Source organism: Penaeus japonicus, unplaced genomic scaffold (genome assembly GCF_977035675.1).
Source record: "Penaeus japonicus unplaced genomic scaffold, GWHDUDI00000001_assembly GWHDUDI00000037, whole genome shotgun sequence".
Taxonomy (NCBI): Eukaryota; Metazoa; Arthropoda; class Malacostraca; order Decapoda; family Penaeidae; genus Penaeus; species Penaeus japonicus.
In genome coordinates this window covers 14,914,915-14,929,914 of record NW_028234439.1, presented here as the reverse complement: position 1 = coordinate 14,929,914, position 15,000 = coordinate 14,914,915, and the positions used below count along the sequence as shown (strand labels likewise).

Genomic DNA, 15,000 nt, shown 5'->3' with positions numbered 1-15,000 from the left:
TGAGACTCGAAACCACGAGAGTTTTTACGTGGGCTCTCAACTCCAGCTTTCGGTACGAGCAATGCTCTTCGAAGGGGAAGAGTGGTTAGTATCTGTGGTTAGTCGAGTAGATAATTTCACTAACGAGGACTCTAACTTTCGCCTTCCAAGAGGTCATTCCTTCATTGCGTGTTTGGGAATGAATACTTAAGCACATTCACGCAAAGAGGGAGAGCCTGGGACGGATGATAATAACATGGCCTTAACACACATAAAACGTGGACTGAACACACATTAACGCACACAGATGGAGTTAGAATTGATGGAGGTGGGGGTGAAGAGAGAAGGGGGGAGTGAGGGAGAGAGAGAGAGAGAGAGAGAGAGAGAGAGAGAGAGAGAGAGAGAGAGAGAGAGAGAGAGAAGAAGAAGAAGAAGAAAAGAGAATAGCAGAGAATTGAAGATCAAAGAGAAAGAGGAGACAAAAACCCGAGAAAGTGAGTAGTACAGAGTGAAAGAGAGAAACCAAACCACCAAACAGAAAGAAAGCACAGAGAGAGACAGAGACAAAGAAAAGGGAGACAAAGAGACCACGAAAGCATATGCAATCTGTGTCCTTACATTACTACACGAGACACCAAATCCTCCACAGTCAGAAGAACAATGACTCAGACACTGGAGAAGAACCCGGTGGGTTGCACTTGACTGTCATGCTATACCCTTAAGTTGTTCCTCGAGCAAATCGTCGTTTTCTGAACTTATTTACTTAATTAGGAGTCATGCCGTTTATAATCAGACGATCCGTTTAATGGGTGTTTTTACGCTGTTTACAAAGCGCTGAGAACTAGATGGACTGACTCATTCAAGTCCTTTGTGGTTTTATTCTATACCGTTACTTGTCTAAGATAGAACAACAACCAGTATTTGTTACAATTATTTTCCAAATTTGGAAAGCGAAGTACATGTAACACTGATAACTGCAGAGGATATGTGACTTTTAAAATGCAGCTTTCAAAAACGTTTCAAGGAATCATTTGTATAAAGTTTGTCGTCGAAACAGCTGTCAGAGCACTTCTACTTTTATGCAGAATTAAGAGTACTTTAGAAAAAAGAATAAAGATCCATATAATATGTATTCTGTTCTGTTCCTTTATGCGTTCGGATGGATTTTAGAGGGAGACCTACAAAGCTGAATAATATTGTGTATGAGTCAGAGAGAGAGGAAGAGGGAGAGGGAGAGAGAGAGAGAGAGAGAGAGAGAGAGAGAGAGAGAGAGAGAGAGAGAGAGAGAGAGAGAGAGAGAGAGAGAGAGAGAGAGAGAGAGAGAGAGAGAGAGAGAGAGAGAGAGAAGGGGAGAGGGAGAGAGAGAAAGAGAGAGACAGACAGACATACAGAAGTATCTAACCTGTTCACAAGGTTCAAGAACTTTTAATTAAACTACTACTTATACACCCTTCAACTATATTCAGTATACGAGTGAGTCAGTCCAGTTAAGTGGCAGTCGGGAATGAGCCTCCCATGGTCACGAAGAGGGACAGCAAAACATCCTGTCCACGCAGGACCGAATAATACCGACAAAAAAATGAAGCATACAGAAAAAAAGAAGATCGTTAATCACACTTGCATCTATATTTCATAGATCGTTGTATTTACCCGTACGGTCCATTTCGTCCCGTTTTTCTTTTTCTTTTTTCTTTCTTTTACTATACATATTAACTCGTCTTGCTGAGGCCGTCCGGCCCGTAAACGAGTAAGTTGGAACCGCTGTCTGTAGCTCTGACTCACAGCAGGATGCCTAATGTACGATAATCTTTTCAGCCTAGCACTTGACCTGGTATTCCCAGAGCTGTAGTTCAGGATGAAAGGGCTACTTTATGAAGGCGAAATGATCAGGTTCAGTCATTAAATAGTAAGGGGGAAGCAGCCCAGTTTTCGGAACCGCAGGTAGCCCACGTAATTCGTAAATTAGCGCTGAGTGAAAGAAAAGTGCAACATTCATAGTTTAAGAAGGGCGGCTTGTGGGGGATTGAGGGCATAGCTATGTGAATCACATCAAAATGATATACGTGACGTCACGACACGAAAGTATTGTACCCATTTGCAAAATCTAAACACATCCACGCTAAAAATCATTAACCCAAAGACCAGAATGAATTTTTTAAAGAGAACCAAAATACCCAAATCACAAATTCGATTCTAAAACACCTTCATTTATTTTAAAAAACAGAGATACACAAAATTTCCGAATCATCTCTAAAGAAAAAACAAAGATACAAAAAAGAAGAGAAGTGAGAGAGAGAGAAAAAAGAAATAATGACTAAGCGAAGGTATGTAGGTGGGTAGGTAAGAGGACAAATATTCCAGCCGGAAGGTGTGGGTGCGAAGGACGGTACCGCGAATCCAGCCAGTCCCTTGAGGTTAAATGGTACCCACTTACACTAGCGTCCTTTGATGCTTGTTGCTTTTTTGTTTTTCTTCAATTATATGTGTTTCTTACTTTTAATCCGGGTTTCATTGTGTTGTTTGTGTTTCTTATTTTTCATTCGGGTTTCATTGTGTTGTTTGTGTTTCTTACTTGTTTATCTGTGTGTGTTTGTTTTTATGTGTTTCGTTTTTTTTTCGTGTTTCTTACTTGTTTATCTGTTTCTTACTTATTCATCTGTGATTCATTTTTCTCGTGTTTCTTACTTGTTTATCTGTGTTTCGTTTTGTTGTCCGTGTTTCTTTGCTGTTTAATTCATGTTAGAAAAGTGTTAGAACGATTAGTACTCGCAGTGGGATCAATATTGATTATTTATTGAAACTATGATAAACTAAATGTATTTTTTCTCCGAATTGGAATGATAATCTTACCATAACATAGTAGACGTATCAGTTGTTCTTCCTTATATTCTATACAGTAAGTTGTATTGGATTCACATGAACCCAAGCACTCGATAGTTCTCGATAGATAAACAAACTCACAGAATAATGAATGACCAATGGTACAACGTACAGCGTAGTTCGTACTTTATAGTGATACGAAGTAGACACTCCTCTAAGTTAATTTTTAAACGTTTCTGAGAACCGTGTGAGTGTGTGTGTGTGTGTGTGTATGTGTGTGTGTGTGTGTGTGTGTGTGTGTGTGTGTGTGTGTGCGCGCGCGCGCGTGCGTTGAATGCAAGTGCGTGTATCTTTATGTTTGTGAGGAACAAACTAGTAACACATCGTTCATAGGTCTGTCAATATTTGCTAGCATGGATTCCCTTTGCGTAGGAAATCCGGGAACTTTTTGTTTGGGTAAAACTGAAGAGAGAGAGAGAGAGAGAGAGAGAGAGAATTAAGAGGTCGAGATAAACACATTAACATACACCGCAAAATAATAACAGTTCCACAGCTTCCAAACTCAACCTGCCGGACAGAGGCGCCTACCCCTCCACCTGACCCGGATCTCCCCTTCGCCATGATGACTCTCTCTCCCTCTCTCTCTCTCTCTTTTCGCGCCCATTTCCGATACACACATCCGCCAGGTTGTTTCGTGACGTCACCGAGGCATACCACGGTCACTACCTGCCGCTGACCAATCGTGCGGCACCCTTGAATGAGTCATGACGTCATCTCGCCTCGGCTGACAACGGCTGGACCCGCTCGAAGGCGTCATGACTTGGGTGTGACGTCACGGATGAGTTGCCGACTAGGGATATAATTTGAGATGTTTTGGAGATGTTTGGGGATATTTTGGGTGACTTACGTTGTTTATGAGAAAACAAATGATAATAACAAAGTGAATATAAACAACAGAAAGGATGAACAACAAATTTACCAAATTAAAAACTGATTAAAGTGTTAAATTCTTTTCAAAAAATATGTAAAACATCCGATACGCGAGAGTCAACTTTCAAAACAACAAAACTCGAATTTCAAAACAGAAAACATGCAACCCTTATCACACTGACTCAGCAGATACACTTCCAGCGAAATAACTACTGGCGTCAAAAAAGGATGCATGCAACATTAGTGCAACATGACACGTGACCGCGAGTGAATCTTTTTTTAGACTTTTTTAGGGGATGTCATGCAAACTCGCTCTCTTACCTGGAAGGAATTTGCTGCTTCTGTGATCAAAAATAAGATGTTTCTTTATTCTCATTTTTTTAAACTTTTTTTTTCACGGGTTTCGAGACTATTCGAAGAACTTTACGACACTTGCAATCTTTGTCTTCAATAATGGCGTCTATCCGGTGTTATTTCGGTGTTATTTTCTTCAAGGTGTTTTTTCCTCTCAGCTGATTCGTGTTTGCGCCTTGTCGCTTTGTTCCTTCTTTTGTTTCTTTCTTTTGGTTCCACTCTTTGGCCTTGTTCTTTCTTTGTTTCTGTGTGCTGTTATTCATTTCGTTTCTCTCGGTCTGTCTTTACTCTTCTCTTCTCTTCTCTTCCCTTCCCTCTCTCCTCTTCTCTTCTCTTCCCTCTCTCCTTCTCTCTTTGTCACCATATTGCTCCTTAATTTATACTAAATCTCTCCCCCCCGCCTTATCTGGTTGTTTTATTCTCTTTGTACAGTGACCGCCCCGGAAGCAGTACAGTTAGCCATTTCCTCTCTCTCTGAAGTATGGTTTATTATAATGGAAACAACGTTTTATCAGATCACCTCTGTATATTTAGGACCGTTTGAAAACAGTTTAATTTATGAGAATTCCATCTCGGTCTTATGCCTCTTGTCTTTCACATCCCTTCATCTTCCTTTGATTCTTCTTCTTCTTCTCTTTCCTTTTCTCCTCCTCTTCTTGTATACGGTGTTTATTTTCTTCTCTGTTCTCTTTCTATATCTCTATTTTTCTCCTTATTCTTCCTTATTCTCTAAGTCCTTTTCCTTCATTCTCTCCCTTTCTCCCTTCCTCCCCCCCCCTCTCTCTCTCTCTCTTACACAACCTGGTTCTATGTCCCCTATTTAACCTTCATCCCAAAATTCCACTTTTTTAACCTACTCCACCCAACCCTTTTTCAACACGAGAAAGACATGACGTTGAATTATTGCAGGAAATAGGTCAGTGATAATTGTGCAAAGAAGTTACATAAATGTTGTATATATATTTATACAATGGTATTGTTTTGTTTTTGTTTTTTTCCCGCGTGTTATTTTCGTGAGTTGACAAGATGAGGCGTGAGTTTAAGCTTGGAGTTTAAATACAGGTTGTGATACAGCAGATAACATTGTTTCAGATATTTGAAAATTTACGATGACTTGCTGGATTTTGTGATATAAATGTCTCTCTCATCTCTCTCTCCTCTCTTCTCTTCTCCCCTCCTTTCATCTCCTCTCATCTCCTTTCCTCTCCTCTCCTCTCCTCTCCCTCCTCTCCTCTCTCTACCTTTTCTCAACATTCTCCCCAAAATATTACACGTACCTATCGTACTAAAATAAAAATAAAAAAGAGGGAAACACAGTATTTCATCTCCTTTCTCTCAATACTCCTTCGATAGAATGTAACACGGAAATAGTTATCAGACATTTTATTGGTTGTGCGAGGACGCTCTGCCAACCATACAACTGCCTGTTAGACCCTCCCCTGACACTTTGCGGCAAATAAAAACCCTTGCGGATATGCCGTGTCTTTGGGAGTAATTAAACGTTGGGTGATAATGACCTTTGCTATTGCCAGTGCTCTCCGCAAGGTGTATCATTTTCAAGGCGTCTTTGGTTTCAAGGTATCTATGGTTGGTTGTATGTATGAATGTGTGTGTGTGTGTGTGTGTGTGTGTGTGTGTGTGTGTGTGTGTGTGTGTGTTGTGTGTGTATGTGTGTGTGTGTCTGTCTGTGTGTGTGTGTGTGTGTGTGTGCGTGTGTGTGTGTGTGTGTGTACATACATCCATATAATACATATGCATATATATATATATATATATATATACATATATATATATATATATATATATATATATATATATATATATATATATACACATATATACAATCATACACACAGAGCAATGTTAATCGATTCTGATCAAGAAAGTTTGTTGTGTAGGCTCACGCGGTAACCATGACTTCATATCACACAACACCTTGACAGCAGTTTGATATATATGTTGTATGGTCGCTCTGCTCCCCCCCCCCCTGTGCGACACTTTACGTAAAACTTCCGCGCGACCCGTAAATATTCGACAAACATAAACACCAGCATTGCCAAACGTTGCTACGCCATAAAATAACCCAAATGAATAGACTATCGAGCATAAATAAATTCGAGCTCGCCATACTCTCGTAATTAACGATTGAATGCATGGGTAGTCATGGGCAAGGACCCACAACCTTACACATTTCCCGGAAGCGTCAAGGCACTAACCATACAGTGGGGTGTTTAGTGTGCAGGCTGTGCTATCGGGCGGCCTTCCTCCCTCCAGCAGAGAACGGGAACGGCGCTTCTTTTCGTTGGAATGCGCCGCTTGGTCGATGTATTTATCTATACAATGGGCGTGGGCGAGGTTGAACTCTTTTTTGGTTGGGGGGGAGGGGTGGGGGGGATGTGTAGGCTGTTATCGTGTGTGTTTGTTTGTTTATCAGGTTGGATAACTCTCTCTTATTATGCGTACGCGTGTATACATACAATCACACGCACGCACGCACACGCACACAGACACACACACACATTTACACGAACAAACAAACACACACAAAGACAAAAATCCTCCGAAATGCACAAAAAGAAAATACGATCCTGACCTAACCAAGTATCTTTTCCCCAACAGGTGTACTTAACAAAATTCGGTTACGTGGAACCAACGGCTACCAACCCACAGTCGGGAGCTCTCTTATCCGAAGACACTGTTATCAATGCTGTTAAGGAATTCCAGGTGAGTTGAACACTAGTATTCTATATTGGCATATATAGTTCAATTATTATTATGGTATATTATCATATATAGTCCTATCATTATTATTATCATCTCATTATGATTATGATCACTATTGTAATTGTTGAGTATTATTAGTAGTAGTATCATTATAAATTGAATCATTATCATTATTATCAATTATTATTATCATTGATTCTATACCATCATTAAATCCACTAGCACTATCATAATTACTATCACCACTATCATTATCACCATCAACCCCCTTCTACCATCATCACCACAACCATTCCCACCCACATTATCACCACCACGCCCCGTCCCGCCCACAGGCCTTCGCCGGTCTGAACCAAACGGGCGAGCTGGACGAAGAGACCATCACAATGATGAACACTCCGAGATGCGGCGTTAAGGACAAGGTCGGGTACGGATCGGATGCTCGCAAGAAGAGATACGCTTTGCAAGGTGTGTGGTGTTGCAAGACCAAGATGTTGAGATGATGTGTTTATGATTTTTTTTTTTTTTTTTTGTCGAGATTTCTTAGTTTTTTTTTATGTTTTTAAGATTTTTTTTATCGAGATTTCTTAGTTTTTTTTTGTGTGTGTGAAGTTCGTCTTTATTGAAGGTTGGAAGTTTGCTTAATGATCCTCTTCGATGTAGCAACATACAACATTGACTTTACAATTAACCTTAAGCATGAACAGTCTACGTGTGTGTGAGTGAGTAAGTGAGTGAGTGAGTGAGTGCGTGCGTGCGTGCGCGTGTGTTTTTATACATGATAATAATTACCTCAAACTCACCAAACAACCAATTACCCACCCGTATTAACGTCCGCCCTCCCACCAGGTTCCAGATGGCGCGTGCGGGATCTGAACTACCGAATCACCAAGTACCCGCGGGGACTCACCAAGGCTTCGGTTGACAGAGAAATTGCTGCAGCTTTCAAGGTCGGTCTCTTACGCTGAATTTCCTGTCTCTGTATACGCCATGAGTCATACGCACACACTGTCGGTTAATTACTCACTGATTCTGTAACAGACACGTACACGGACGTGGATACGCACATGTAGATCGTTAATATTCACGCACGTACACACATACAGGTATAAACGCATACGTACACACTCACACAATATATACTTTTCAACACAATGGGTGATTTTAAAGACTCGTATTATTCATACCCTAAAACAGACTGCGGTATAAAAATAACACATATATCCAGGCTGCTTAACCAAGCACGCAAGTTTTACTCACGCAAGGATAAAAAAGAAAGAAAGAAAAAAAACAAATACATCGCTAAAGATATCATAAAACAAAGCAACCGACACCATTTAGTGTCCATCAAAACAAAAATCCAAAATGATAAATACGATCCACAAATGACAATAAAACAAATCACAGACTCCACACATACAAAAAAGAAAAACGAAAATCCCGCGAACAAAACGCCATTACAATCCGGACATCTTTTTTTTCCTCCTAATCAGGTGTGGTCAGACGTTACCGCCCTTACTTTCACGCCCGTAACTTCTGGCAAGATCCACATCGAAATCCGCTTCGAAAAAGGTGAGCACGGCGACGGCGACCCCTTCGATGGACCCGGAGGCACCCTCGCCCACGCCTATTTCCCCATTTACGGAGGAGACGCCCATTTCGATGATACTGAAGCTTGGACGATTGATAGTTATAGAGGTAAGGGGATGCTGATGTTTGTTTTTTATGTTTTTTCTCTTTCTTTCTGTTTTCTATCTCTCTTTCTATCTCCTTCTCCCCCTCCATCTCTCTTTCTATCTCCCTTCCCCCCCCCCTCTCTCTCTCTCTCTCTCTCTCTCTCTCTCTCTCTCTCTCTCTCTCTCTCTCTCTCTCTCTCTCTCTCTCTCTCTCTCTCTCTCTCTCTCTCTCTCCCTCCCTCCCTCCCCCTCCCTCCCTCCCTCCCTCCCTCCCTCCCTCCCTCCCTCCCTCCCTCCTCCCTTCCTTCCTTCCGTCCCTCCCTCTTTCTCCCTCTCATTCATTCATTCCCTCACTTCCACCCCCCCTCCACCCCTCCCTCCATACAACAGATCAAACCCACAAACAAACCACACGCATGAACACAAACACCGACAAACAACCAGACCAACCCGACCCGCAAAACCACCACCATAACCCACCACCCACCAACATCTAAAATGCAACCAACACACAACTCACCGACCCAACCAACCTACCAACCAACCAACCGCCTTTTCCCTCCAGGTACAAACATGTTCCAAGTCGCCGCCCACGAATTCGGACACTCCCTCGGCCTCTCGCATTCGGACGTCCGCGCTTCCCTCATGGCGCCCTTTTACAGGGGATACGAGCCTAAATTCGAGCTTGATGAGGACGACCTGCTCGGCATTCAGGTGCGTTCGCGGGTCATTTCTGGGGGAGCTGTAGCTGTTTATATTTGGGGATGTACATATTGGTATACTTGTACATATTAGTGTGGGTTCATATACAGATACATTTGCATATACATACATGTGCTGTGTATGAGTATGTATGATATAGAATATATATATATATATATATATATATATATATATATATATATATATATATATGTGTGTGTGTGTGTGTGTGTGTGTGTGTGTGTGTGTATGTATCTGTATGTATTTATGTGTATCCATGTACAATTTTAGCTGAAATGCATGTCCTGACATTAATGTAATTGATTTCAACTTTAATGAGAATCTTGACATTATTCGCTCCTGTCGAAATATTTGACATCACTTACCACTTGGAATGAACAGTGTTCAGTCTGTACTGAACGAAAAATTACTTCAAACAAAAACAGCATTTGTTTTCTCTTCAGAGAAAAAAAAAACTATAAAATAATCCCACGAAACAAATTCAAAGAAAACGAAGAAAAGACATTAATACAATCAAGCCACGCGTGATTTACCTTCATATAAACCTCCAATTCCAGGCTTTGTATGGCAAGAAAACCACCAAGCCAACCCCAGCAACTCTCCGCCCGCCCACCATCGGAGGTGGAAGCGGCACAGAGAGTGGAACAGGGACACCCAGCAGCGTGTTGTGTGGAGACCCAAGCATTGACGCCATTGTTACCATGGCTGACCAAAACACATACGTTTTCAAAGGTACGGGTTGAAGATTTCAGCTTTTCTCGTTCGTTTCTGTCAACACTTGGCATTTTCGCTATTAAGACTAATTGTGCATGAGTTAACGAATTCATTAACGTTATGATTTGTTGTGGTTTAGGCTCTCGGTACTGGAAGCTCACCGCGGAAGGAATCGCCAGCGGTTACCCGAAGGATATCTCTGCTGACTGGGACGGACTGCCATCCAATATTGACGCTGCATTTACCTGGACCAACGGCAACACCTATTTCTTCAAGGTAAGGATCAGCTGATGGTAATATTTCTCTCTCTCCTCTTCTCTTCTTTTCTCTTCTCTCTTGTCTCTCTTTTCTCTCTCTCTCTCTCTCTCTCTCTCTCTCTCTCTCTCTCTCTCTCTCTCTCTCTCTCTCTCTCTCTCTCTCTCTCTCTCTCTCTCTCTCCCTCTCTCTCCCTTTCTCTCCCTCTCTCTTCTCTGTTTTCTCTCCTCTCCTCTCCTCTCCTGTGTATATAAGTATACTTCCGGATGGTAACATATATACATTTACAGTAAAAACAGAAACAATAAAACCACAAACCGTATTTCGTTTATTACTGTACTTGTAATATCGCAAGTCACTTTATACACACGCATATAATTTTACTTCAGGATGCAGAGGAATGACACTATTTTTATTTCTTTTTCTCAGGGAGGCGAATACTGGCGCTTCTCCGACCTGTCCGTGGACTCTGGCTACCCCAAGAAGATCAGCAAGGGATTCTCTGGCATTCCCGATGACATTGACGCCGCATTCGTTTGGTCAGGAAACGGCAAAATCTATTTCTTTAAGGTGATTAGTCTATTTTAGTGTTCAAATGTGTCGTGTTGATTTCATATGATGAATATAATGTCAGTGAATATGTCTGTATATAGTTTTGTCACTGCCACAATGTCATACCGACACTATCCGTAACGTTCTTCTTTTGTTTTTCTTACCCAGGGTTCAAATTACTGGCGCTTTGACCCCACCCAGCGCCCCCCAGTCAAGGAAAGTTACCCCAAACCCATTTCCAACTGGGAAGGCTTGCCCGACAGCATTGATGACGCACTCCAGTACTCCAATGGATACACGTACTTCTTCAAGGTATGGGGTTGAGAGAGAGAATTCAACCGCCTCTCGGTCTCGTGTGTTTGTTTTGCGGTGCTTTGTTTTATGATCAGTCTTTCGGTTATTAGTTGTATAGTTCTAGGCTTTTATCAGAATGAACATTATTTGAAACGTATCAACTCTCAAAAACGTGGAAAACAAAATCAGAAAAGGGGTAACTTGGGTAAAAGTTTTGTCTAGCAAAACCTAGACAAACACCCAATAAAAAATCGACAACAATTTTACCCTCATATTTCCAGAGATTATATCTGCTCTACAAACTCCAACTTAACCTTTATTTAACCAACTTTTTGCGGTAACTTTATCCCCTTCCAATTTCAGGATGGTAGCTACTGGCGATTCAACGACCGTCGCTTCAGAATCGACACCGCAGAGCCAGCCTTCCCTCGGCCAGCTGGCTACTGGTGGTTTGGCTGCCCTGCTTCTGGGTCTCAGGTTCGTAATCAAAATACAGTCAAATTATTCCTTTTTTTGGTTACGGATTTGTCTAAATGAATATCAGGTTTCGTTCACCATAATCAAGCTTCTGCTCGTAATGGCCCATATTATAGTGCAAGTGTTATAGTCGTTGTTATAATGTGTGTTGTTTCGCAATAGATGGACGCCACGCATACCGGAACAACAGATCCATTTGGCGACGAAGCACACGAAGACACTCTCGACGCTGGTAAGTGTCAATGATTTGCATTTTCAACTTTCAAAAGCTTATAGTTTTAAGGAGATTGTATATATGTATAGGTGCATATGTATATAATGTATGGGGATATATATGCATACACAAATACTTGGTGTATATGTGTGTGTTTATGTATTTGTACATGTATATGTATGTGTGTGTGTTTAATGCCGATTTGATTGTTGTATTGTCAGTAACTGAGGCCTATTTTCACCCGGTCTTTAAGATATAATATATTTAAAATTGACTAAACACGACCCTTAATTTTCATTCGGCCTTTGGCATTCGCTATATCTAGAACTGGCTAAATTGCACGTATTGATGTACGGATGGCCTCAAGGATGACAATCTAATCAAGTTTATTCTTTCATGCTAAAGTGAGGCTTGGTAGGTAGAAAGACAGTAGGGTTTCGGTGTGCTTTGATAAATTATTAGTGTACGTCCATTCATGTGCTAATTTCCATATAAGGTGCATATTTTCTTTTGTGAAAGAGACTGCAAATTACTTTGTTTTACGATCTTTGCAATCTTTATCATTATTTGATCGGCCTGAGATTTGGATATTCATATATTGTGAAGCATGTTGGAGCTGCATGTATGTAGTGGTTGATTATTCTAACCTAATATTTTTCTAATGTACTTTAGTCGCCTCCTTTTTGCGCTATAACTTTTTTGATTATTTGACATATCAATGACAGTTTTCAAAAGGATATTAAATTAACATTTTCCTAAGTCAGTTGAAGCAAAATTCCGTAATTGTAAATAAGCCTGTGAAGATCTGTATAAATTGTAATATGTGTGGTCGCATTTATACGCCTTATCAACAGTTCTTTATTATGCTTAAAATTCATCGCTTCTATATGTGTCCCAATTTTATAATAATGTTTATTTACTAACAAACTTCAGATAGACTCATTTTTACATTGTTTAACTATTATACTCGTGTTCTTATCATGTATTTTTATTGATGAAATAACTATAATTTTTTTTACTTGATAACTCTCTCTTTGCTTTATTCCCTTTATTCCCTTAATCATTACTATATTCTACATACACACAAATATACTTCTTCATCACAAAGCAATACAGAAGATAAGAGCACATGACCTCGAACTTACTAGAAATTTGTCCTTTTTTACTAGTATGAGTTTGTTTTTCTTTTGTCTTAATATTTAGTGATAGATATATGTAGATATGTCACGCTATAATACCCAAATTATTCGGGAGTGACAAAAAGCTGGATTGATTTTGATCTTTATTAGTTATCACTTTTGTGCTCAGATGATGTATTATACAGCATGGGAAGTTATTGATTTGCTGTATTTCGCCTTCAGTAAATGTGTTTTCCTTTATCAAAATGAATCCGGTGACTTACTTGTGTAAATGTAGAGATGTAATGATAACTCTCCATTATCTAATAATTATAAAAATATAGTAATGATCATAATATTAATAATGAATAATAAGGATAGTACTAACAATAACAGTTATAGTAATAGCAATAATACTAATAATAACACACAAATAACAGAATCGAAGAAGTAACACTAGACTATTCCCATAGTTGAACATCTACCCTTTTTTTGCATGGCATTACATCCCTGCCCTTTCTGCCCTCTCCGCTTGACTCCCCCCCCTTCCCCTTCCCCCTTCCTCCCTTGGTATTTTGTGCGGCAAGTAGATGGCGCTATGGTGACTATATCTCCTGTATGGTAGTTTCAGGCTAAGGGGCAGCAACGCTAGCTACCACGAGTGAGTGACAACCCACTTGTGGTACCGAACCAGCGCTGCCTTTAAAACAAACCGCTACCAACGTAACGTGGTGATGAGTGGACTGGCCTTCAACACCACTGGCTACATTCATCTCATCTGCTGCTTCTTGCTAACCTGCTACCTTTGCTACTTCTACTGCTACTCGCCTACTTTGCTTCAGTCGATGTGATTTTTTTTTTTTGGGGGGGCCATGGCATCTCGAGGGAATGATGGGATTTAGCTTAGTTTTTTTTTATTCTGAGTATGGAATGTTTAGAGGGGAATAAGCTTTTTGGGGGCTAAGATAAGATTGTGTTTGGTATTGGAAAAGTCATTGTAAAGGTGTTTTTTTTTCGTATGGATATAGATATCTGTATATCTATATCTATCTATCGATCTATGTGTATATATATGTATATATATTTAGATTTATATATGTATATATATATTGTATATATATATATATATATATATATATATGTACATATATATATATATATGTATATATATATATATTGTCTATATATATATATATATATATATATATATATATATGTACATATATATACATATATATATACATATATATATATGTATGTATGTATGTATGTATGTATGTATGTATGTATACGAACGCCAAAAGCTAAAAGCTTAAACAGTATTAGAAGGACAGTGCTCCAAACACACATCCTCGAGCTTTGAAATACCCATGATGTTTACCGTGACTACCTCTCCCCAGACGGCTCTGAAGACTATTCAGACAATAGGCTGGCTCCCCGTGTCGCCGGCTCTAGGAGTGTTGGCTACAGGGTAAGCGGAGCTCCCTCGAACACCGTGGCGTACTCAGCTCTCCTCGCTTTCCCTCTCGTCCTTGTTCTTCAGTCCCTTCACAGGATGTAATCGCGGTGTTTGGTGACCGCCATGTCGTCCAAAAGACAGTTGTTGTTGTTTTGTTTCTTCTTCTCTGAAGTAGTGATATGGGATGAAAATGCAATAATTATGATTTTTTTTTTAATTTCTGTACATATATACATGGATATGTATACACTTACACACATTTATACGTACATACATACATACATACATACATACATACACTGACAATGAGTATTAGGTTACGGATTATGAGGATCTCGTGCTCATCAACTCTTTACCTTAATGTCTATGAAACAATATCTATCTCATAATGTTATTGAATTATATTTTACTTATATTGTTACATGTCCTGTAAGGCTGATTACTTAGCACCGTGACATACATTACATATATATTGCTATATATGCATGTAATACTAATAGGATTGACATGATGTATTGCATCTGTTTAGACAAACTTTTACTGTTAACATGTTCAAGACTTCACAACATTACATTGTACTTGGAATGATATTTGCCATTATGTTTGATTTGATATCAGATCTGGAATTTATTTGTTCATCAGTAATATATATGTTCCTTATCACTTCACATGCGAATATTTTATGATGTACCTTAAACCTTAAACCTGTTT

General features: G+C 39.8%; 1 protein-coding gene across 2 annotated transcripts in view; it reads left to right on the top strand.

Annotated features, from left to right (window-relative positions):
* The window catches only part of Mmp1 (Matrix metalloproteinase 1), a 23,061-nt gene that overhangs the window by 7,687 nt on the left and 374 nt on the right, over positions 1–15,000 (top strand). The window contains exons 2-13 of one of the 2 annotated variants that reach the window (XM_043023535.2): positions 6,703–6,807; positions 7,143–7,275; positions 7,657–7,757; positions 8,301–8,505; positions 9,049–9,197; positions 9,764–9,938; positions 10,060–10,196; positions 10,605–10,745; positions 10,896–11,039; positions 11,385–11,498; positions 11,661–11,730; positions 14,231–15,000. The exon at positions 14,231–15,000 is cut by the window's right edge and continues 374 nt beyond it. In XM_043023535.2, the coding sequence (XP_042879469.2) occupies positions 6,703–6,807; positions 7,143–7,275; positions 7,657–7,757; positions 8,301–8,505; positions 9,049–9,197; positions 9,764–9,938; positions 10,060–10,196; positions 10,605–10,745; positions 10,896–11,039; positions 11,385–11,498; positions 11,661–11,730; positions 14,231–14,391 (1,635 nt within the window). In that variant the 3' untranslated portion in view covers positions 14,392–15,000. Of the gene's footprint in view, positions 1–6,702; positions 6,808–7,142; positions 7,276–7,656; positions 7,758–8,300; positions 8,506–9,048; positions 9,198–9,763; positions 9,939–10,059; positions 10,197–10,604; positions 10,746–10,895; positions 11,040–11,384; positions 11,499–11,660; positions 11,731–13,455; positions 13,499–14,230 lie in introns of those variants that run through there. The other variant, XM_043024337.2, reaches the window with a different exon arrangement.